The following is a 23,579-nucleotide window of genomic DNA, read 5'->3' on the forward strand; positions in this document are numbered from 1 at the left end:
TCCAGTCCTCAAGGGCCAACAACAGGTCAGGTTTTATGGATATCCCTGCTTCATTACAGGGGGGGCAGTTTTCGACTGAGCCACCTGTGCTGAAGCAGGGATATCCTGAAAACCTGACCTGTTGGTGGACGTTTTAGGACTGGAGTTGGCCGCCACTGTTCCAGCGCATCAATTGTCTACTGAATAGAGCTGCGCAGAACGCTCGCTTTACCAATGTCGCCAACCGGCTGAGTTTGCCATTCTTAGCTGCAAAAAATACTAATTCAGCCTGCGGTAGTGCGAGTTTGCAAGGCATTCACCGGCATTCACCGGCATTCACCGGCATTCACCGACATTAAGGCAATGTGCATTGCACTTCCGCTTTTTAAGCTAAATTCTCTAAAATCGCCAGATTTGCATAATGCTGAAACTGTAAATGAGACCTATGCACTGTGATTCCCGGCCTGTCTGGGGATCTTTCAGTGACAGCGCATACATCGCAAAATCTAAGACGCATTTTGCGACATTATTAACCCTTTGAGGATCGACAAAATGTTTTGCGAGAAAGCGAAATTGGGGGGGAAAAATTTTAAAACTGTTGCGATGGGCTTTTGGCATAGTTTTGCAGATCTCTAGAGCTGACCCACAGCTCACTGTATAACGAGCATGCCTGAACACAATGTGAGGTTCCTAATTACTCAGCATGTGAACTTCACTTACCTGTGTCCATTCGTTGGTCTGTGCATCATACGATTCAACATTGCTAAGATAAGACTGTCCATCATATCCTCCTACGGCATACAGTCTGTCCCCGAGAGGACACACGCCAACTGCATCTCTGGGAACACTCAAAGGGGCAGCTGTCGTCCAGTTATCAGTTTTAGGATCATACCTTAAAGTTAACCAAACAATTATTTATTTATTTGTTTATAAAATGTTTTACCAGGAAGTAATACTTTGAGAGTTACCGCTCGTTTTCAAGTATGTCCTGGACATAGTTAATGACAAATATTACATGGTTACAAATACAGTTACATAAATGAAGAGGGTATACATTATATACAATACAGTACATTGCATGCACAGCTAGAGGAGATGTATATTATAGGCATATGTAACAGTTACAGACCAGATTAAAATGTGAGACAGCCTTAGTTTTGAAAGAACTTAAACTGGTGGAGGATGTGAGAGTCTCCGGTAGGTTGTTCCATTTTTGGGGTGCACGGTAAGAGAAGGAGGAGCGGCCGGATACTTTGTTGAGTCTTGGGACCATGAACAGTCTTTTGGAGTCAGATCTCAGATGATAAGTGCTGCATGTGGTAGGGGTGAGGAGCTTGTTCAGATAGATGGGTAGCTTGCCCAGAAAGTATTTAAAGGCAAGACAGGAAAGGTGAACTTTGCGCCTAGACTCGAGTGATGACCAATCTAGTTCTTTGAGCATTTCGCAGTGATGTGTGTTGTAGTTGCATTGGACAACAAAACGACATATTGAATTGTAGAGGGTGTCAAGTTTGCTAAGGTGGGTTTGGGGTGCCGAGCCATATACTATGTCTCCATCGTCCATAATTGGCATTAGCATCTGCTTTGCGATACGCTTTCTGACCAGCAGGCTTAGGGAGGATTTGTTCCTGTAAAGAACACCTAGTTTGGCATAGGTTTTGGATGTCAGGGTATCAATGTGCATTCCGAATGTTAAGTGTGAGTCAAACCATAAGCCCAGGTATTTATAACTAGTGACAGGGGTTAGGGTGGTGTTAGCGTTGGTTCTGATCTGGAGCTCAATCACTGGAAGCTTTAAAAATTTAGTCTTGGTCCCAAATACCATTGTTACAGTTTTGTCAGTGTTTAAAAACAGTTTGTTTTGTGAAATCCAGTTTTCGAGTCTCAAAAAGTCAGACTGAAGTATGTGTTGAAGGTAAGAGAGGCTTTGGCTGTGCACATATAGGATTGTGTCATCTGCATACATGTGTATTGAGGCTTCCTTACAAGCTGTGGGAAGATCATTGATGAACACTGAGAAGAGTTGGGGCCCCAGAACAGAGCCTTGCGGGACACTGCAGGTGATATCCAAGGGGTTGGAGTTAGAGCCTGAGATAGACACATGTTGGGATCTACCTGATAGGTAGGACTGAAACCAGTTTAAAGCATGCTTCCCTATTCCAGAGCTCTGGAGTTTGTTAAGCAGGATAGCATGATCAACAGTATCAAAAGCCTTTGCAAAATCTAGGAATATTGCACCAGTGAGTTGACCCCGTTCCATTCCACACTGGATTTCATTGCAAACTTTTAGCAGGGTAGTTACGGTAGAGTGTTTGGGGCGAAAGCCAGATTAGAATTGGCTAGGGAAATTTGTCTTGGTATAGTAATCGCTTAATTGGGAGTGGACACATTTTTCCATGACTTTGGATAGGATTGGGAGAAGGGAGATTGGCCTGTAATTTGAGACAGTGTTTTTGTCCCCACTTTTGAAGATTGGGACAACTCTGACAGTTTTCCAGGTCTTAGGGATATGGCCTGCAGACAGGATAGAGTTGACTATGGAAGCAATTGGTTTGGCAATTGCTGGGGCACCAAGTCTTAGGAACCTAGATTGTAGTAAGTCAGGTCCACATTGGCTGCTTAGTTTTAATTTGAGGAGCACTTGTGTAATCTCCTCTTCGGATACTGGGCCAAATTGAAAATTGTCGGCAGTGTTGGGAGGGCGTGGGGCTATATGGGTACTCCCAGGATGAGATTCAGGTTTGTGGTTTGGGTTGCGTTTCGCTAATAACTTAGTGGCACACCCCACAAAGTAATCATTGAATGCATTTGCAATGTCAGTGGGGTTTGTCAGAGTAATATCCCCCTTAGTGATATTACTTGGTTGTTGATGGTTAGGAGGCTGGAATATATTGTTGATAACCTTCCAGAAGTTAGCTGGATTTGATGTATTCTGGTGGAGATTGTCAGAGTAATATTGTGCTTTTGCGTGCCTTGTTTGCCTTGTGCACATGTTCCTCAGGCATCTGTATTAATTGAGATCCTTGGTAGTGCCAGTTATTTTGTAGCTTTTCCACAAGGTATCCCTGAACTGGTAGAGTGTTATAAGGTCAGGTGTAACCCATGGAAGGTGGGCAGCCCATACCCTTATTCTGCGTAGTGGAGCATGGGTATCACAGAGTTTTAAGAACTCGGACTGGAAATAGTCGAGCGCAGAATCAGGGTCGGGAATTAAATCGATTCTGTGCCAAGGGCAGTTGGTAAGGTCATCCAGAAACGGTTGTGGGTTAAAGTTTCTAAATGTTCTAGTGAGGAGGACTTTAGGGCTTGAATGGGGCGGTTTATTGTTCCTTACACAGTACACTATTGCATGGTCACTGAAAATGTCAGGAAGGATGCCAGAGGATTAGATTCTGCTGGGATTTGAGGAGAGAATCCTGTATAGCAAGGAATGGTTGTGAGATTCCTGGTTTGTCCGTGTGGGTTGGTAAATGAGTAGCGATAGGTTAAGCAATTTGATTTGTATCTGGATTTTGTGGTTTTTAGGGTCAAGCCAATTGAAGTTGAAACAATTATCTTATCAACAGTGTATTGAAAAGAGCGAAGTGTGTTTACTAAATGGTTGAGGTTGCCTAAAATTCACTGCATTTATCAGTTCATTATTTTATAATGAACTACATACAAATGTTGCACTCATCATTGTTCTCTCAGATAACACAACATAGCCCATTACTGTATGTTGCAGAATATCAGAGTTTCCATAAGAATCAATAGCAGCGTTGGTGCAAATATCACTAAATATTCCACCATATCCCACTAAAAGGAAACTATGAAGCCCCCTGCATCATGAGTTATGAGTATGCGTGGGCACTTTCACTGGTGTTTTGGTTTTGCCGGAAATGGTTGGGTTTGTGAAAAATGATGGCCATTTTTGGACATTTGAACCAGTTGACTAAAAAAACAAATTCAAGTATGAGCCTTTAATGGGTTATGGTTTGTGTTTCACTCAGGTTCTGCAATTTGTAACTGGGACATCTGAATAAACGATGAATTCACGAAGTTTGTATGTCGAACCCATGAACCTGCCTGCTCATCCTTAGTTATTTATTATTTATAACAATATTTATATAGCGCACTGTACATAAGTTAGTAAGATAATGGTGGGGATATATATGGAACATTTCATGTGATGGGCGCATAGTCTTTGCAGTGGGGGTGGGTGGGAACATTATGGTCGGGCTATGGGTTAGATAGATTGAGAGATTGTTTGGTTGGTGGGAAAGGGTGGGGTCAGGTCTCTGGATTTAGTCTTGTCGTGGCATGGTGATATGTCTGACAGTGGAACAGTAGAAGCGATTGGGTCGGTGACTGGAGGGTTTTGGCAAGACATTATGAAGGGGTGAGAGTAGGGGAGATTATGGGCAGTGGGGAGGGTGGGATTAGGGAGGGGATTGGATAGGAGGTTAACGGGGACCATGGAAAATGGTGAAGAGATGAGTTTTGAGTAGAGTAAAGATAGTTAGGGAGGGGGGAAAGAATAAATGTGGTGGGGGAAGTTGTTCCAGTGAAGGGGGGCGAGTAAGACAAATGATTGAAATCGAGAGGAGGCACAGGGTGCTGGGTGGGGAGTGAGGGTTGTGGCAGTCAGGGAGCGAAGAGGATGGGAATGGGTGTAGCGAGAGATGAGTGCTGGAAGGTAAGAGGGGACAAGACATGGAGAGAGTTGTAGACCTGGGTGAGGATTTTGAAGAGGGAATGTTGTTGGATGGGTCACCAGTGGAGTTGGGAGAGGAGAGGCGTGGGTTACGAGAACAACATACTCTTATTGGCTGACCTATTGTAATTACAGACTTAACCAGACACAATCCTTGTGGCCACAGAGAAAAATGACCCGCAGTCCCTTGTATGTACAAATTATCCAATATTCCAACACATTTTACTTTGATAGAAGTAGGGTGATTGCAGTAATTCAGAATGCTAAAAAATTGGAGCAAGTGACACTCCTTAAGGTTACGGCCCTGGTCAGTGCGCACGTGTTGGAGCACCTGGCGGCGCATGCGCCCATTTCTGTAGCAATCAGTGGACTTCTGATTGCTCTTGATGAGGGGGAGCGGGCATGGCGGGGGCGTGGCATAGGCATGGCCATGATGTCACACGGCTGGTTCCCCCTCATTGGCTGAACTGCGACGTGACGGAGCCATCCCTTGGCCGCCGCTCCCCGAAAGACAAAATTCTTGTCTTTTGAAAATGCCGTCGCGCCATCGCGCTTCGAGCATGTGCGCGCAGACTGCGGCCGGCCCTATAGAGGGACGTCACTTTGTTCGCACCGCACAGTCGCAATTACTGGGGACGAGGCCTATGTCAAGGATTCTCAACCAGTCCTCAAGATCTCTCCCCCCCCCCACCAGGTCAGGTTTAAGGATATCACAGCATCAGCACAGGTGGCTCAATTAGTTGCTCAGTTGATTGAGCCACCTGTGCTGAAGCAGGGATATCCTGCAAACGTGACCTGTTGGTGGCCCTTAAGGACTGGAGTTGAGAACCCCTAATTTAAGTCATTACTGTCCCATGAAAGTAAGGTTTTTTTGTTGCCATTCTCACTGCAAGGAAACCGTTTGCGGCTGCTTGAAAAGTGTCTTTGCTTTTATTGTGGACACGGTTTATTTACAATGTCCAAAATGTTATTATTGTATTACTAGGTAATTAGATGTGAAATTCCCTCTTATGTGATCAATATCTGATGATACCCCAATTCCTGTTGGGTCAAAACATCCAGAATGGAGGATAATTGGACATACTGGATTGATGGTGTCTTGATCTTACTACAGTACATGGTTAGGCTTATTTGCATTTTGTTTTATTAGCATTCATTATCTTAGAAGAATTGAGATTGCATGCAGCTGTAGAGAATGTCGGTTGTACTTGAATGATTGAATTGGACACATTTGGAACAGAGCTTTAATCCAGTTTGGTATACTAAGAAAATTACATTTCTAATAAATCACAAAACACACAAGAAATTCAATCAATTGATTTTTGTACATTAAAAGGTCAGTTTTTAACAGTAAAAATCAATTCTAATAGGAGGTGGTACTTACAGTATCCCCATCAGTTTAATTTTTTTTTTTTTTTTTTAAATGTTCGGGCAAATTTCAACAGAAGTTCACATGGTTTTTTTCTTTGCAAACTCAAAAGTTTTATGAAAAAATAAATAATCAGAGGACGTGCCTTTCTCCGCTTTTGGATTGAACTTTATTTGGATTAGAAAATTCGTTATAAATTTCAAATTGGACATCTGAGCGAACAATGTTTGCAAAGTACATATTTCAATCACACAAACAGGGCCGGCCCTCCGTATCCCTGCATAACACTGATTTTAGTACATTTGTTCTAGTTACATTTAAATTTGACTTTGTGCAAAATGTTTAAAAGTCCTGTTTATAAATCAACATGTTGGCAATACTTGTGGATGTGGGACAGATTCACTACCCTCGCTCGCTCTCTATTTCACTCTCTATCCTGTCCAAAGCCATGTGCAAAAAGATCTCTCCTGCAAATAGAAGCACCTTTGCATGTTTCAATATATATTATCACTTTAATATAGCCTCAAATGGGGATGGTGAGGAAAATCATGGAGACAGACCCCCTATTTATTATGTTGTGAGTCCAACTCTAACTGCTCCAAGTGCTAGAGCAGGGGTCTCAAACTCAGTCCTCAAGGGCCCCCAACAGGCCATGTTTTTTGGATATCCCTGCTTCAGCACAGGTAGTTCAATCAGTGGCTCAGACTTTGACCGAGCCACCGGTGCTGAACCAGGGATATCCATAAAAGCTGGCCTGTTGGTGATCCTTGAGGACTGAGTTTGAGACCCTTCTGCTAGAGTAAGGTTTAGCCCCATTCAAATGGGACTAAAATCTTCTCAAGCACAAGGAAGTAGATCGGCATCTTAAGGGCCACAGTTGTTACTCAAGAAATGGATCAAACGAATGTGCCAAACACTTTGCCAATGGCTAATTCTTTGGCATATTTAATGCGGTCAAGGAGTACATCATGTTACCATGAAAGTCATAGTACATTTAGATGGATCTCCTTGTAATGTATGTCCTGGGAAGTCACACAAAATAGATTCATATTCCCAAGATCAAAGGTAATGTAAGCGGCTAATTAAACCCAACAAGCGCATACATACAGGACCAACGCCCGTATACTACCATGTCATAAGAATATGGACCACCTAACATGCTTACCTTTCCACGCAATCCGAAAGTCGAGAACAATGATTAGACGCCGGAGCATCATGACCTCCCACTGCATATAAAAACCCGTTGTATGTGGCCACGCCCACTCCTCCTCGTCTTTTTGACATTGGTGCACACATGCTCCATTTGTTGGTGTGAGGGTCGAAACATTCCATGGACTTTAGGCACGAGCTGCCATCTCTCCCACCCACAGCATATAGTCTGGAAAAACATGGAAGCATACCGATGAAACATAATGGGTGTGAAACGAGAAAAAGGAGGTCACTCCCGGCGAAGAACGTAAAGATGTCCTTGTGTCCGGCACGTACACGCACTCACAGCTCATTCAAATCACTATTACTCATGTGTTCTCGAAGCATGATCGCTCCCGATAGTGCCGGGCTTGCATACAAGAAAGCGGCATCTCTGATATTTCCTTCACCTGCAGCAGGTACCTCCTGCTTTTTCTACAGACTTTTTGTGCAAAATGCTACGAGATCAGTCATCGCTGAAATTTAATAAATTGACAAATGGGAAGATTTTAGCACGAGTCTGCTTGTCATCATTTTTGCATTATGACACACTGGTGTTAATAGTTTACAGACTTCTATATGACACCACTAATAGTTGTGGAGCTCATGGGTTATTTTAATTCATGTTAAGGTTCCTTTGTATAACCTCTTGGTCTCTGGTTCTAAGAAATGTATAGGACGACTTTGGAGCTCACAGAGCCTTAGGCCGCACTTATAGTGCCGGCGACGCGAGGTCGCCCGAAAACAAATGCATTGTCGCTGCCGCCGCGTGCGCTTATAGTAAGCGCGGGGGCGACGTGGCGACGCGATTTTTTGCAGCCGGGAATATTTGATTTTTCAGGGTCTGTCGCCTCATGTGAACCAATCAATGGCCTGGTGGCCCGCGACGCTGCCGCAAAGCGAAATACAAGTTTCGCTAGCGGCGGCGACAACGGGTGACGGGTGACGTCGCGGGCACTATACGCGCGTATCTCTGTGATACGTCACTGCCCTATCTGTCATTATAGTATAAACCAGTTATCATTGGCCACCAACAGGCCAGTTATCAGGGATATCCCTGCTTCAGCACAGGTGGTGCAATCGAAGATTGAACCACCTGTCCTGAAGCAGGGATATCCTGAAAACCTGGCCTGTTGGTGGCCCTTGAGGACTGGAGTTGCCCACACCTGCTACAGTCTAAGCGTGGGTCAAAAGTCCACAAAAGTAACAAACGTGTCCCTGGGAAGTAACAATTATACAGAATTCTGTGTGTCAAGAAATGTGAATAATAGTGTCAGAGGAAATCGTGCAAGTACATGAACTATGTGTAGGTTAAAATCTAAAAGTACAAAACAGGAAGCAGCAAGTTAACCCTTCACACAATCTAGGAGGACATTTGTCAAAGCCCCATACATTCGATTTGCTGATTGACTCTTTTGGAAGTAGTAAACAGACAGCTGAACTGCACGTGCAGTGAAACAGATAGCAACACTGTGCTAAAAAGCCCCGGCTATCCATCCTAATCTGCATTTCCTCTCCCCAAGTCATTTCCTGAATGTTTTCTTTGCTGACTTTTCAATGGACTGTTTCCTTTCTCTGAATAAATAGCATATCATTGTTGCACCATTTATTAACTGCTTGAATAAGCATACATTGAAGAACGACGCTTGCAATTTCAAGTGTACAGATAATGGCCCAGCTGCATCTGCACAAGAGTGCATGTGTAAGTTGCCGCACTAAGCAGAATAGGAGAGAGACATGCCCGGACTGCATATCGCCAGGTTTCTTTTTCACTCTGTAGCTGTTCGTGATCTTTAAATAACCTCAGACTGTGGTTAATGTACAACTCCTGCCCATTAAGGAATGCCTAATTGTGTAGGAATGAGGATTACGAGTATAAATTGCAGTACTCCCTGGGATCAATAGCACTGCTCCATGCATGCTCAAACTTAAATTAAGTCAGAACATCGAGGAGCACATTTTCTCTGTGCATCTGAGGTCTTCCTTTTTCTCTTTACTAATTAAATATTCACTACAATTGTTGCCAGCTTGTATTGCCTCCGGATTAATCACTGTTGGATACAGAATGGTCAACCAGCACATCATTATAATTCTTCCTTCAGTATACACCGGCACAATCTCAGGGAATAAGATTAAGGAAGTTACCCATTACAGTATTCTGTAATGTATCATTTTTTAATCTGTTGTGTGGGACCATAAACAGCTTTTTTGAGAAATGTGCAAATGTGGAAGGCTCTGGGGCCTATTTATTAAGTTGTGAGTACTGCCAAAAGCAACCAATCAAAAAAATGGAATTCACGTTAACCTTTTCAATGTCCATATGACGTGCCAGCTTCGTCATGGACAAACGCTCATTTTCTGGGGGGGAGATCGGGCTCAACGCTCTGACTGAACAGCCGGTCAGACCAAAAAACAAAAGTGGAGCTCCCTCCACTTCCATTTCCTGTATCCGTGGGTTCCGCCACATCCACCCAGGAGCGATCGCATGACGGGTAAATGCCGCCAGACCTCCGGCATTGAAACGGTTAATGTGCCCAAAATAGTTTTCGCTGTATTCATTGAGAATTCAGAGATCACTACACAAAAAGCATCTTGTTTGCATGCACTTTCTACATGAAATGGGTTCTGTTTGATGAGAAAGAAAAACCATTATAATAATGTTCCCATGTTACTTCAATACCTCGAAAATTCTTAAGCTGCTGTACAGTCCCCTACGGTAAACTATTCCGCCGCTTGTGTGATGTTTTCAAAGCAGAGTTACACATGCAATATGATGCAACTATTTCAGGTATTTGATCCTCCCCCTAAGCTGAATCGCAACATAAAATGCTATTTTTGCCCAGTGTGGAACTGGAACTATTCAATGAATATGGTGAGATGGGTTTGTGTGTGAAAACACCATTCTAGTCCTCCTGTGTGTACATACATGTACTGTGTTATGAACCTTGTTACAATGTCATTTTTCACAACAACACATTTGTAATTCAACCGTTTTCATATATGAGTTTCTATGCCCCTGCTTTCTTTGTTTATAACTTTTTAATGAAGAAACATAAGGCATACCAATATTTTGTCGCTTTTTCTACGTTATGAATATCTCGCACAAATCCTGTATGTTATTGCGTTATGTTAACATTTGCAATCTCTGTAGCGACTTTGCTATGTTCTCTCAGCAGTGATCAACTCCATTACAGCCTCAATGAGTCTTTACTTGGGTAATATACCCGTTGTGACTACATACTTGCTGTTTAGTGCTGCAACTCCTACTGTGCTTCTAGGTGTTGACATACTGGCCACATAATTCCATTGTCGGGCTTGTGGGTCCCATCTTTCTACAGTATTAAGGTAACTCCATCCATCATGGCCACCAACAGCATACATAGGTCCTTCCAGAACAGCTACTCCTGAATTCATGTTAAAATAGACAAGTGACTAGTTTAGCCATGTATGAAAAATAGCAAATGTTTAAGCATTTGGACTCCTAGATTACAGCAGCACTAAGGAAGACTAATTAAACAATTGGAAATTAAAGCTGTTATTTCTCTGTTGAGTTATGGTACATTGCATATTTAATCATCTTGGCTAGAGAGATAATTAATTTAAGATTTAGACCTTGAGTTCATGTAATTTTGAATATACCCTGCTGCTGTTATGATGAAATGTATTTAAAAGCACCGAAGATCTAAAGCTCATTTATTATTTAGTTACTTTCCTAATTGGAAGCTTATTTTCATTGTTGACAGATGAGATTTGTACCTGGGTTAGAAAGCTGCACGAACTAGAGATTTCATATAATAGCAAATGGCCCATAAACAGGGTGATCTAAAATGTGCTGATGTGGTATTTTTGTGACTAACATGAGGATGAGGGTTACTCCAAAAAAGCCAGGGGAGCATATCTCGCAGTCATAAAACATAAATGAAAAACATCACATAGTACAGTAATGTTAAAATACAGTGATTCTGTGTATGAAGCTCAAAAAATTACTACTCGCATAGAAGTAGCCAAAATCAAGCCGCCATCCAACTTATAAGGGGTGGATGTTCCCTGTGAATATGCAGCAGCCACCAGCCACCAATCTCCAAGGAAGAAAAGAAAGACCATATAGTGTAGACGATATTATATTCTGATAATAGGTATACAAATAAAGGCTAACACTCTGAATGATCAAGATAGGCGAAAATGGATTGCGGGTAACAGGTACACAGTGAGTCGCGATCTCCTGGGTTCCTCGTTGTCCTCCGCTTCACCGGAACACTATAGCCATGCTGGGGCTCATGTCACTTCCAGTGCGTCGAGAACCGCCGAGCTCTATGGTAGGAGTGGATTCTCGGTGTTCCTTCTCTTGGGTATTGCTGGACTAAACACTCTACGCGTTTCGCCGTTGTGTGCTTACGGCTTCGTCAGGTGTGTTAATTGGCTGCTAAATCCTACTTTAAATACCTTTAAGCCCTCCCTCATACTGACATATTATTGGCTATTCGGTACAACATTATAGATGTAAATAAAGTGGGCGGAATAGAGTGGGCGGGTACATCCTGCTCTAAATACCCTTAAGCCCTCCCTCGTATTGACATATTATAAGGTACAAAATCATAGAAGTAAATGAAGTGGGCGGAATAGAGTGAGCGGGTACCTCACATAATGCCTCATAAGGGAGGCTTAAGGGTATTTAGAGTAGGATGTACCCGCCCACTCTATTCCGCCCACTTCATTTACATCTATAATGTTGTACCGAATAGCCAATAATATGTCAGTATGAGGGAGGGCTTAAGGGTATTTAAAGTAGGATTTAGCAGCCAATTAAGACTCCTGACGAAGCCGTAAGCACACAACGGCGAAACGCGTTGAGTGTTTAGTCCAGCAATACCCAAGAGAAGGAACACCGAGAATACACTCCTACCATAGAGCTCGGCGGTTCTCGACGCACCGGAAGTGACGTGACGTGAGCCCCGGCGTGGATACAGTGTTCCGGTGAAGCGGAGGAGAACGAGGAACCCAGGAGTTCGCGACTCACTGTGTACCTGTTACCCGCAATCCATTTTCGCCTATCTTGATCATTCAGAGTGTAAGCCTTTATTTGTATACCTATTATCAGAATATAATATCGTCTACACTATATGGTCTTTCTTTTCTTCCTTGGAGATTGGTGGCTGCTGCATATTCACAGGGAACATCCACCCCTTATAAGTTGGATGGCGGCTTGATTTTGGCTACTTCTATGTGAGTAGTCATTTTTTGAGCTTCACACACAGAATCACTGTATTTTAACATTACTGTACTATGTGATGTTTTTCATTTATTTTCTATGACTGCGAGATACGCTCCCCTGGCTTTTTTGGAGTAACAGTTGATGCAAGACAAGTGGAACAGTCTTATTAAAGGGTTGTAGTGTGTCTTTCAGTCTCTTATTCACATTTAATATAGTGCACTTTGTTATTAGGCACGATTATTCATAATTGTTTATATCACCTTCACGTATTACACACTATTAAGTGGTTAATTTATTATTATTTTTTGGGGGTTGTTAGAGCGCTATCGAGCACCTTTTTATTCTATAATGAGGATGAGGGTGAATGGTAGTCACCGTAGGTACAGTATTTCTATATTTAAAAAGGAAAGATGTGTGTTCCGGTTTCAAGAGCACCATACTTAAAACTGCATAGTATGAAGACATGAGTTTTATGCCATTGTCACTGTATAATACAAGGACTCGTATCCATTATCTGCACTGGTTCCTTCTAAACAAAAACTGTTAACCTCTTCTGACAGTGAAAGCGTTAACGCCAACCTCCGAAAAAGGAGCATAATACATTGCGTAATGGTGATGCGTATCCATACATTATATACTTCTTGCCTCCCCCGCAATGTTGTCGTTAAATTAGTATAAGAAACATTTTTAACAAGCAGGGGAAGTCAGGAGCCATAATTATCGGTGTGACACGCACACACCTTTTGCCTATTGGAACATGGCCTATTGGAACATGGCCTATTGAGAGAGGTTGGCTGGGATGTGTAATTAGAGGTTACTAGAAAATGCTAACATTTTGTGAATCTGGAGGTGGATACAAACAGTATTTCATTTGTTTTTATTGCCATATGAAAATGTACACTGTACTGTATTTGTAAAACATGTAAATGGACCAGCATGCGTGTTCTCCATGCTGTATATACAGTATCATTGTACACAAGCTTTCACGGCCCTGCACGTCTCTTCTTCAGATATCCTACAGCAGCAAAGTAAAACTTGTACATTCTAAGCAGCAATGGGAGCAGAGTACAGGCATACCCCGCTTTAAGTACACTCACTTTAAGTACACTCGCGAGTAAGTACATATCGCCCAATAGGCAAACGGCAGCTCACGCATGCGCCTGTCATCACGTCCTGAACAGCAATACCGGCTCCCTACCTGTACTGAAGCTGTGCGCAAGCGGGGAGACTATAGAGCCTGTTACAAATGCGTTATTTACATCAGTTATGCACGTATATAACGATTGCAGTACAGTACATGCATCGATAAGTGGGAAAAGGTAGTGCTTCACTTTAAGTACATTTTCGCTTTACATACATGCTCCGGTCCCATTGCGTACGTTAATGCGGGGTATGCCTGTATAAACAATGCATCTCATCTTTGGTTTCTCCCTATACACTTCCTTTTTAAGGAAATGTTTCTACCATATGCTACAGCACATCTCCTAGTAAGTACCAATTGGGAATTATAACCATTAAATCTGATTATTTATTTAAACATTGTTTGAAGACCATTATTTATTTGGTGCTTATATGTTTTGGCCATCCCAGCACTTACATGTTAATATTGTTAATGTAAGTATATCCTTGAATTAATTCATATCAATTATTATTTAAGATATGGTGTAGATTAGATACCACTGTATTAGGCTTGCATTTAACAAGGTCATCTAATAATATCTGAATATTTCTTAACCCATTTGTACCTTTATGTAAAAATAACTGATAGTAAATGCTCACCACATAGAAGTATGATAGCCGGTGCAAAGGGATAGTACTGGCATAGCAAGTGAATAAGAAGACATAGAAAGTCTCCCACAGATCCCTTTTACCACTGCACAAACAGGCTGATGATAAGTGTTAACAGGGGTATATTGCTCCCTGACATATATCGAAGGGCTGTAGGAAATACCATTTGTAATTGCACCCAATTCTAGGAGTGAACAATTACCACTAAAAGGCCTAAACTAGGCAAAACAAAAAAGTTGTATTTATATATTTACCATAGCGACGCATAATCAGTAAGCATAGAAACATCTAAAACACAAGGTATGGGTGATAACAGGAGGCTAATTGATATATACTTGAATGTTGAGTTCATTAATTGAACCCTCCTGATGGTGCTGTTCAAGATCGGAGAGAGGGGAAGGAATGGGGTAGGAGGTGGGTATATGGATCTATACAGGTAGGGAGAATGTCAATATTCAACATCACCTACATCATCACCAACATATATATTGGCCTCCTCCTTAAGTAGGTTAGAGGGTGTAGCAATGTAGCATGTATTATAACCGCAATGCGCACAGAGTCCCGTGTGTCAGCGGTATAGTGGTAGTAGGAGTGCCGTGATCAGTGTTGTAGCGCGATCACTGCTGCCATCACAAGGATTCACAGCACACCGCACTAATGTGCCAACAGTTTACACATATATAAATTGCAGTAACAAGCAGTATCCAGCGTAATAGCTAAACTATGCCACAAACTCAGGTATACACCCTTTCACTCCCCGGTACTGGAGCAGTCTCACCCGTGACCTCCGACGTCAACGCGATGACGTCATCCCCGTGTTTTAGATGTTTTTATGCTTACTGATTATGCGTCGCTATGGTAAATATATAAATAAAACTTTTTTGTTTTGCCTAGTTTAGGCCTTTTAGTGGTAATTGTTCACTCCTAGAATTGGGTGCGATTACAAGTGGTATCTCCTACAGCCCTTCGATATATGTCAGGGAGCAATATACCCCTGTTAACACTTATCATCAGCCTGTTTGTGCAGTGGTAAAAGGGATCTGTGGGAGACTTTCTATGTCTTCTTATTCACTTCCCATTTGTACCTTGTTAGAAAGTACCCAACGTATAATTTAGCACTCTTACCCAAGCCGTGTCTGTGAGTGGACATTGGGGGCATTATAGACCAAGCTTTAGTTACTGGGTTGAAACACTCCACAGTATTTGAAGTTTTCAGTCCATCTCTTCCACCCACAACATAAAGTTTATTGTCAATTACTGCAACTCCAAACTGGAGACGCCTGCCATTCATGGTACTAATTTGTATCCAGCTGTTTGTCCTCAGGTCATATTTCTCAATTGTAGTGGCACCTGTAATGGGTGAGAATAACTTTCATCAAATGACCATAAGTAATTAGTAACAATGACATAAAGATGCTTGAAGCGGAGTGAAGAAGCAATTTAAAATGAAGTTACTTCAATAAAGCTTGAAAGCGCGCTTAACTTTTCTAATGCATACGTAATATGTTATGGTAATTATTGGAAGAAAGGTGCACTCGCAACTCCACAGGAACGCCTCGGGTGCACGCAGTGTTTGAAGAAATTTCCTCAGATGAGAGACAATGTGGCCCTGCAGAGGACTTTCTCAAATTGTAAAAGAGGCATTTAATGCTGGAGTGCCACTGTATCCCTCATCTGGGGGAATTTCTTCAAATACTTAATATATGAGGCAACACTTTCTTAGCATTCATTATGACTGATTCACTTTAAAAAAAAGACCTAACAAAACCTAGAAATCAAATGTACTTATATTACTGATTATATTTTGCCACGGCATAAGGCTGATTAAGAGAGGTTTGGATACATGAAGGGGAAGTTTGGATACATGTAGGGGAAGTTTGGATACATGTAGGGGAAGTTTGGATAGATGAAGGGGAGGTTTGGATACACGAAGGGGAGGTTTGGATACACGAAGGGGAGGTTTGGATAGATGAAGGGGAGGTTTGGATAGATGAAGGGGAGGTTTGGATAGATGAAGGGGAGGTTTGGATAGATGAAGGGGAAGTTTGGATACATGAACTGGAAGTTGTTGCCTGAACGCATTTTATTTTTGTACGTTTAAGATGTTAATGTACGTAACGAAATGAAATCATTAGCTTTCCAGGTTTACATCAGATTGTATTTACTGTTTGGTATACAGGTATAAACCCCCTTCAAATAGTAACTCGGGGTATATACAATCCACTCCATTTTATGCAACTTGTCTCAAAACCATCATCATACTCTGGTAAAATACATAATAAATGTATATTGGACAGGAAAGCAATCTGATTTGACACTGTTGCTTATTTTCTTCTCCCCCTCTGCATCGTTTTACCCATCATTTCAAACGAATTAGAATATTTAATAGATGAATGTATAAATGGTAAAAGCTCATACTGTGTAACCCTGATAAGGGCCATTGGTATCTGGCCAATGTCGTGTCATGGTGAGGTGTTTCATTTTTAGAACACAAAGATTAAAATACCATATTAGTAATAGGCCATCATTTTGAAACTATGGAAAGCCACGCAACAGTAAAATGAGAACAAATTGAATAGTGAAATCTCTATTGAAATAGGAGCTTCCAATATAAAATTGGGAATCTTTCATATTATGGCAGACTCCCATGGTCTGCTACTGTAAAACAAAATGTATATGAAAGTCAGGAATTTCTGCTTTAAATCAACAAGATTCAAAGTATATCGTTCCTGTTTTGCTTACTTTTTTAAGACTACAAGTTGTACATGCTGTATTAAAGTACACTATAGATAAAAAATGAAGTACAATAGAGATACTTGTACACCACAAAGAAGCTTCTGATATATTAAATTCCTCTAAGAATCAAAATCAAGCTAGAAGGACAAGTACAGTATAATATTAATATTCATTCCATTCACAGAGGTGCAGAAAAGAGCGTGTCGCAAGATAAGAAACTAATTATAGCATCCTTTGACACTTGTTATTTTTTAGGGGAACAAGAGCGTTGATAGGTTAACATTAGCATTCACAGGATTATGTGGTCTTTAGGTGTGGGATTAAAGATTTATTTTTCAATTGGAAATTAGCATGGTTGGCAATGCCTCCCTTTCACTGACATTTATAAAGTATACGTCTGGTTTGTTACATCAAAGAACTGTTTTAAGGTCTTTCTTTATACGGTAGTAGATTATCTGGAAAGGTTTCTATTTTGAGTGGAGTGAAGTGGCATTGTATATATAATTCATTGTAATTTGCACAGGGTACAGTAAGCTGCAGACTATAGTACAAGGGTTCTGGGTGACATTTTATTGATTGCGTTTGTCTGTCACTATGAATGAAGGTGACACCAAGTGAGAATGCTTAGATTGTCAGTCCTCGAATTTTAATCAACCTTAACCTGAGGGTTAGATGATAATAAAAATACATATTGTGCTTCCCAAATAAACTAAAGGGGAATCTTCATTAGCACCTTAATTTATTTAAGGACACACACAATGGTTTATTCAAAGCACTATTTTTCTGGTGTTTGTGGTGGGAAAATGGTATATTCTGTCTGACTAATTATTGGGTTTAGGTTTCATTGACCTCAGAAGTCAGAATGGATAAACTGACCGTGCCAGGCCTGGGAACGTGTTAACCTGTGCAAATGCCTGATGCCTCATTTAGCATTTATTTTTTTTATCTTAACCCCTAGTTATTTAGACATTTGGTATTGCATACTCCTGAATGGTGTATACCAGGGGTACTCAACTCTAGTCTTCAAGACCCACCAACAGGTCAGGTTTGCAGGATATCCCTGCTTCAGCACAGGTGGCTGAATCAGTGGCTCAGTCTTAGGTCATCAAGTCCACAGTTTGGAATTGGTTTTGACCTTTGGCAAATCTGTTTGCTATAATTATGGATGTGGCAAATGTTCTCATTTAGTAACCATCTTCTGCTTATAATGCCAGTTAGACTAGGTGTTATATTGTATGGTTGATCAATCCTTAAAAAAAATGTAAAGTCATTTTTGTTTCACTCAAATGACATAAAACTTAGATTTTGACCCAGTGAACTACTTCCTGTACCTTTTGTAGCATCCATGCCCCCCACGGCATAAAGAGCTCCCACTGTTGACTTTCTGGGCTTAGTTCTCGGACTCTGCATCATCGACCTTCTTTCTGGTAGGAGATGGTACTTCATAGCTTCCATGAGAAATTTTTGACACTCCAAGTCTTTGGCAAACATGGGACTGTTTTCCAGGTCTGCAAGTAACTGAACCAGATCATCTATTTAGCCAGCTTTTCAAAATACATGTTTGCATGAACAAATGGCATGCTTGTAGCAAATAAGGGGAGAAATGAATACAAGTCTTTCTGCACAATCAATGTCATTTCAAGCAAGAAACGGGATATTTACATAAATGGCAAATGCAGAAATACAGGTATAATTACCAATGTTCTCATTAAATACAATATCTAGATTATGCATCAACCCATACTGCTTCCAACATATATACACTAAGGCAACAATACAATCAGTAAATCAGTATATTATGATCTCATAATGTAAATGGGAAATTACTGTGATTTGTTGAACAATCTTGGTTTTTTTGCCACTGTATTTTATACATATACAGTACATTTTATATGTAAATGTAATTATATTACTTAGTAAATATTTTTTTTTTATTTTTCATAATGGTGATTGGTCTAGGCAGGGGTGAGCACACATTTTACACAGAGCCCCCCTTTTCATCCGTGATATTAGTCACCCCCCGCCTGATGTAATCCAAAACCCATTAAAAAAAAACTTTATTAATCTGTATACAATAGAAATGTGAATAAAGATACGTAAAAATACTTGCATATTTCAACATTTTTAAAACAGCAAAACATGACAAATTGTATATGGATTTTTAAATAAATCAGTGTAGTAGTATTATAAGATAATAGTGACTGCAATTTTTCCCCCAATTATTTTATTATTTCAACTCCTAATGTATCTTCTTTCTCACCCCCCTGCCCATGCCCTTTCTCACTCCCTTTCCCTTTCTCCCCCCCTTATCCTCTCACCCCCTCCTCCTCTCATCCCCGCATCCTCCCTCACCCCTCCCTCACCCCTCCTCCTCCCTCACCCCCTCTTCTCCTCTCATACCCTCTCCTCCTCTCATTCCCTCTCCTCCTCCTCTCTTCCTTCTCCTCGTCCTCTCTCATCCCTCTCCATCTCTCTCACCCCCTCCTCCTCTTCTCACGCCCTTAACAATGCCTACTTGGCTTTGGTGGAGGATGACTGTGGGAGTGGAGCAGGGCGGCAGAGAAGGAGGACGGTCGGGGGAGGAGCATGCTGTACAGGCGTCAGACACCGGAAGTCAGTGAAGACTTCCGGGTCAGACCGTTGAGGCACCCTCTCCCTGACCATCCTGCTTTACTCCCACCCTGCTTCGCTCCCGCCGTTCAAATTCTTTGCCGCTCTGTGGGTCCTCCATCCTCTTTGCCCACCGCTGTCCTTCTCTGCCAGCACCCAGCTCCTCTCCCTGTGCCCCCCGGCACTTTAAAAGAAAGTAAATGGTTTTAATATATGCAGCCTTTGATTACCTTTATTGAAAACTCATTACCTAAGCTGCCAGCCGATTCTTTCACCTGTGATCGATCAGCAAAGATCCTGCTTCCCAGGGTTCACTAAATGCCCGCCTTTCAGTTTCAATCAATCCTTCAGTCAGTGTAACTCAGCAGCTACAATGTATTCTTATATTACTAAGGTAACATTTTCTATTATAACAACTTGCAGCTCAAACTGCAGGGAATATTGGGGAAGTGTGCTAAAATCCGCTGTAGAAATCAATGGATGCTCAGTATTTTAAAACGAATTAAAAATTGCATTGAGTTGAGTTTGAAATAAAAAAGGTAGTACAGACGGAGCCACCAGTATTACATCACTTGCCTTGGAAAATCCGGGGCAATCTCCCGGTAAACTGCAACATTTCTGTGAGATTTCTGCAACCAGACTAACTGAATGGGACTGCAGGGACCCCTGCTGTGTTAATCTGATGGGCCATTAGTCTGGCAGCAGAATCTCACAGAAATGTTGTGGCATTTACTGTGAGATGCCTTAGATTTTACCCAGGCAAGTGGTCGGATACTGGCGGCTGCATCTGTCAGTGTTATCCAATACTACAGGACTGATTTTTTTTTTTTTAACACACTTGGGATATTGCAGGGATTACTCCTTTTACGTACTGGGTAAACCATAACTTTGTGTTGTTTCAGGGGACATCAGTCATGTCATAGGGGGAAATAAATAAATACGTGCAAGTTCAATTAATATAAACAAACGGTTTAAACAAGAGTCCAAGTGAAATCCAGATCTAAAGCATGTGACGGCGCAATGGAGGTTCTTAAGCTGCTCCTGTATGGGGGCTCTTCCCACCTCTTACACGGCAAGCACATTCTACTGGAATAATAAATACAGGTGGGAGTTATTCTACAGCAGGGGTTGTTGACTCCAGTCCTCAAGCCCCCCCCCCCCAACAGGTCAGGTTTTCAGGATATCCCTGCTCCAGCACAGGTGGCTCAATCAGACCCAGCTTCAGCAAAGGTGGCTCAATCAGAGGCTCAGCTTTTGACTGAGCCTCTGATTGAGCCCTCTGTGCTGAAGCAGGGATATCCTGAAAACCTGACCTGTTGGTGGCCTTCGAGGACTGGAGTTGGCTACCCCTGGTATACAACAACAACAACATTTCTGCCAAGATGTTGCTGACATTTTTCATGGTATTACTAGAGATCTCAAAGCGGTTTAAAATGACATCGCCTTTGAAATGTTTTCAAATTGACATACCTGTGGGGGAAGTAATGGTAACCGTATGTAAGAGAGAAGCATCCCCAGATCTCGCTGCCTGCACTGCACGTCGTGTCTCACCCATAGCATTAAAGCTTGGAATATCGTCTCCTCGTCAGGGACATTGATGTCGTCGCTAGACAAGAGTTTTGCAATTTCGTTAGCTGGCAGGAGAAGAAACTCTTGATTGTGGATCACTTCGATAAAATGTTCCTGCAATTGGAAGGAAATCCTATGACTCTGGGAAAGGACCTATAACTATTTGGTTGCAATACATTGAGGATTGCTCAAGTTTCCAGCTACTGTTTTTTTTTTCCCCTGTTGGTCTGTAAAAAAAACTAGATATATTTTCAAGTCATGTCCAATTGTCTATAAATGAACCTTACCTCTGAGATACTATCTCGAGCTGCAGTAACATACATACACTATACATGTCTATATTAGGATAAAGAAATTGACATTCAAAATGTTATATTACAGAAGTCATTCTAAAAGTGATACTTTCTGCAATACGATAGAGAGGAGAATACAATTAATATGACTGACCACACTTCTATCTCACTGTACATCACATATTTAATAGAAATCTGCATTGTTTTATTTGCTGCCAAACCTTCAGTTCCAATATGCCAGTCAGTTCACTTTTAACAAATTGAATGTCAGATGCCTAATATCATGTATTACAGAAGACGCAGAAGAGCAATGCATCACAGCTGCAGAACATAAAGTGGGATTTATTCATGGTTTCTTCACTGAAAACAAGAACTTATATGAATCGTATTCCTATGCCATTTCAATTGTATAAATATCTTGTATGACAACTGAAACGATTAGATTTATATTTCTAAAGTGACAAAGAGCTCTATTGTACTTCTAAACATTAAAATGGAAAAAATATTGGGTTAGGCATTGTGCTCGATATTATTTATTTATACGGAGCCTTTGTTTATAGTTTTTGGTTTTCACTCAAGCGTACAAAAGACTAATGTAGAAGAGTGCATGGAACATTTTAATTGGAAATACGGTAAATAATGTAAATATAAATGCACTAACGATGGACAAGTAGTGTAGGATTAACACAGACATGTTATTCACCCACTTCTCTTTGGGAAAATGGCATTTGTTTCCCTACCATGTGGGGGAAAGCCAATAGTTTGTTCCATTTACTGTATTTTGAGTAAGTTTGGGGAAAAGAAGGAATGTAATTTGTGGAGGTTATTTATTAATTCCCTCATTGTTAGGGGTGTTCAATTCAATGTGAAAGCAAAAAAGTATTAGGAAGCAAAATATGGTATATTTTGCGCTAAGTTGGATTTGTCTAAAGCAATTTTCCAATGATATCCACACATATTGGTGTACTCTGTGTACTTGCTTTGCACTTTGCTAGGGTATGTGTAATTATATGGAGTTGATGTGGTCTACTTAGATTTTGCAAAGGCTTTTGATACGGTCTCACACGAGGTTGGTGTACAAAATAAAGCAAATTGGACTCAGTAAAAATATATGCACCTGGATTGAAAGCTGGTTGAAGGATAGACAACAGAGGGTTGTCATAAATTGAACTTTTTCATGTTGGGCTAAAGTCGTGAGTGGAGTACCTCAGGGATCGGTACTGGGACCCCTGCTTTTTAACATGTTTATTGGAATCGAGAGCACAGTCTGCATCTTTGCTGCTCACTCTAAATTGTGTACGGTAATAGAATCAGAGAAGGATGTAATTTCTCTCCAGAAGGACTTAGAGGGACTGGAAACTTGGGCAGGTAGATGGCAGATGAGGTTAATACAGATAAATGTAAGGTTATGCATTTGGGAAGCAAGAATAAACAGGCGACTTACAAATTAAATGGGGATAAATTAGGGGAATTCTTGATGGATTTGGTGTTAACAAGGTACTGTAGGTTCCAAGCGCTCTCTGTGGAAAAGAATAAGTGGACTGATAGTCCGTGAGATACCAGATATCTCCACAAGGGGGTCAAAAGACCAGAGGCTGACCATAAATTGACATACAAATTATATAGACTCACATAGGACTAAAAATTCTAAACAGTAATAGTTTAATAATAATATACATATAAACAAATGAACATATATAATACACAATGTAATTAAAAATCCTCATAAGAGGCCGACGCCTGGGTGTGTATAACTGATAGAAAATAACATGTACTTCTATTCCATATAGTAAATCCACCAAGTACGGTATATATTATGGTATAGGATACATCAGTGTAGTATATTGAACACACCAACACTTCAAGAAAGGGCAGCAGCTCCGTTAAATAGCACAAAGGCTAAAAAGTCCTATTTAAGGTATATATTTAGCAAGGCAAAAGGACCCACATCAATATAGCAAAGACTACTAAGTAGGCAATTATCTCAGTATATCGTATTAGTAAAAATGATATATTACTAACCACAATAGTAGATCATATTAGTAATGAGTATATACCACAATTGAGCTATGTATGGTAGTACAATCTGAGCAGCATCTATGTCTAGCCACGGAGAATATCTCTCACATATCCAACATGGGT

The 23,579-nt window shown here is 41.1% G+C and overlaps 1 protein-coding gene across 1 annotated transcript in view; it reads right to left on the reverse strand.

The window, feature by feature from the left end:
• The window catches only part of KLHL4 (kelch like family member 4), a 125,748-nt gene that overhangs the window by 1,256 nt on the left and 100,913 nt on the right, over window positions 1–23,579 (reverse strand). Inside the window, exons 5-10 of the mRNA XM_075572841.1 lie at window positions 21,046–21,258; window positions 18,297–18,483; window positions 15,355–15,579; window positions 10,471–10,633; window positions 7,207–7,419; window positions 700–871 (exon numbers count right to left, since the gene is read on the reverse strand). Coding sequence (XP_075428956.1) covers window positions 700–871; window positions 7,207–7,419; window positions 10,471–10,633; window positions 15,355–15,579; window positions 18,297–18,483; window positions 21,046–21,258 — 1,173 coding nt within the window. The remainder of the gene's footprint in view (window positions 1–699; window positions 872–7,206; window positions 7,420–10,470; window positions 10,634–15,354; window positions 15,580–18,296; window positions 18,484–21,045; window positions 21,259–23,579) is intronic.

This window comes from Ascaphus truei, chromosome 16 (genome assembly GCF_040206685.1).
Source record: "Ascaphus truei isolate aAscTru1 chromosome 16, aAscTru1.hap1, whole genome shotgun sequence".
In the NCBI taxonomy this organism is placed as follows: Eukaryota; Metazoa; Chordata; class Amphibia; order Anura; family Ascaphidae; genus Ascaphus; species Ascaphus truei.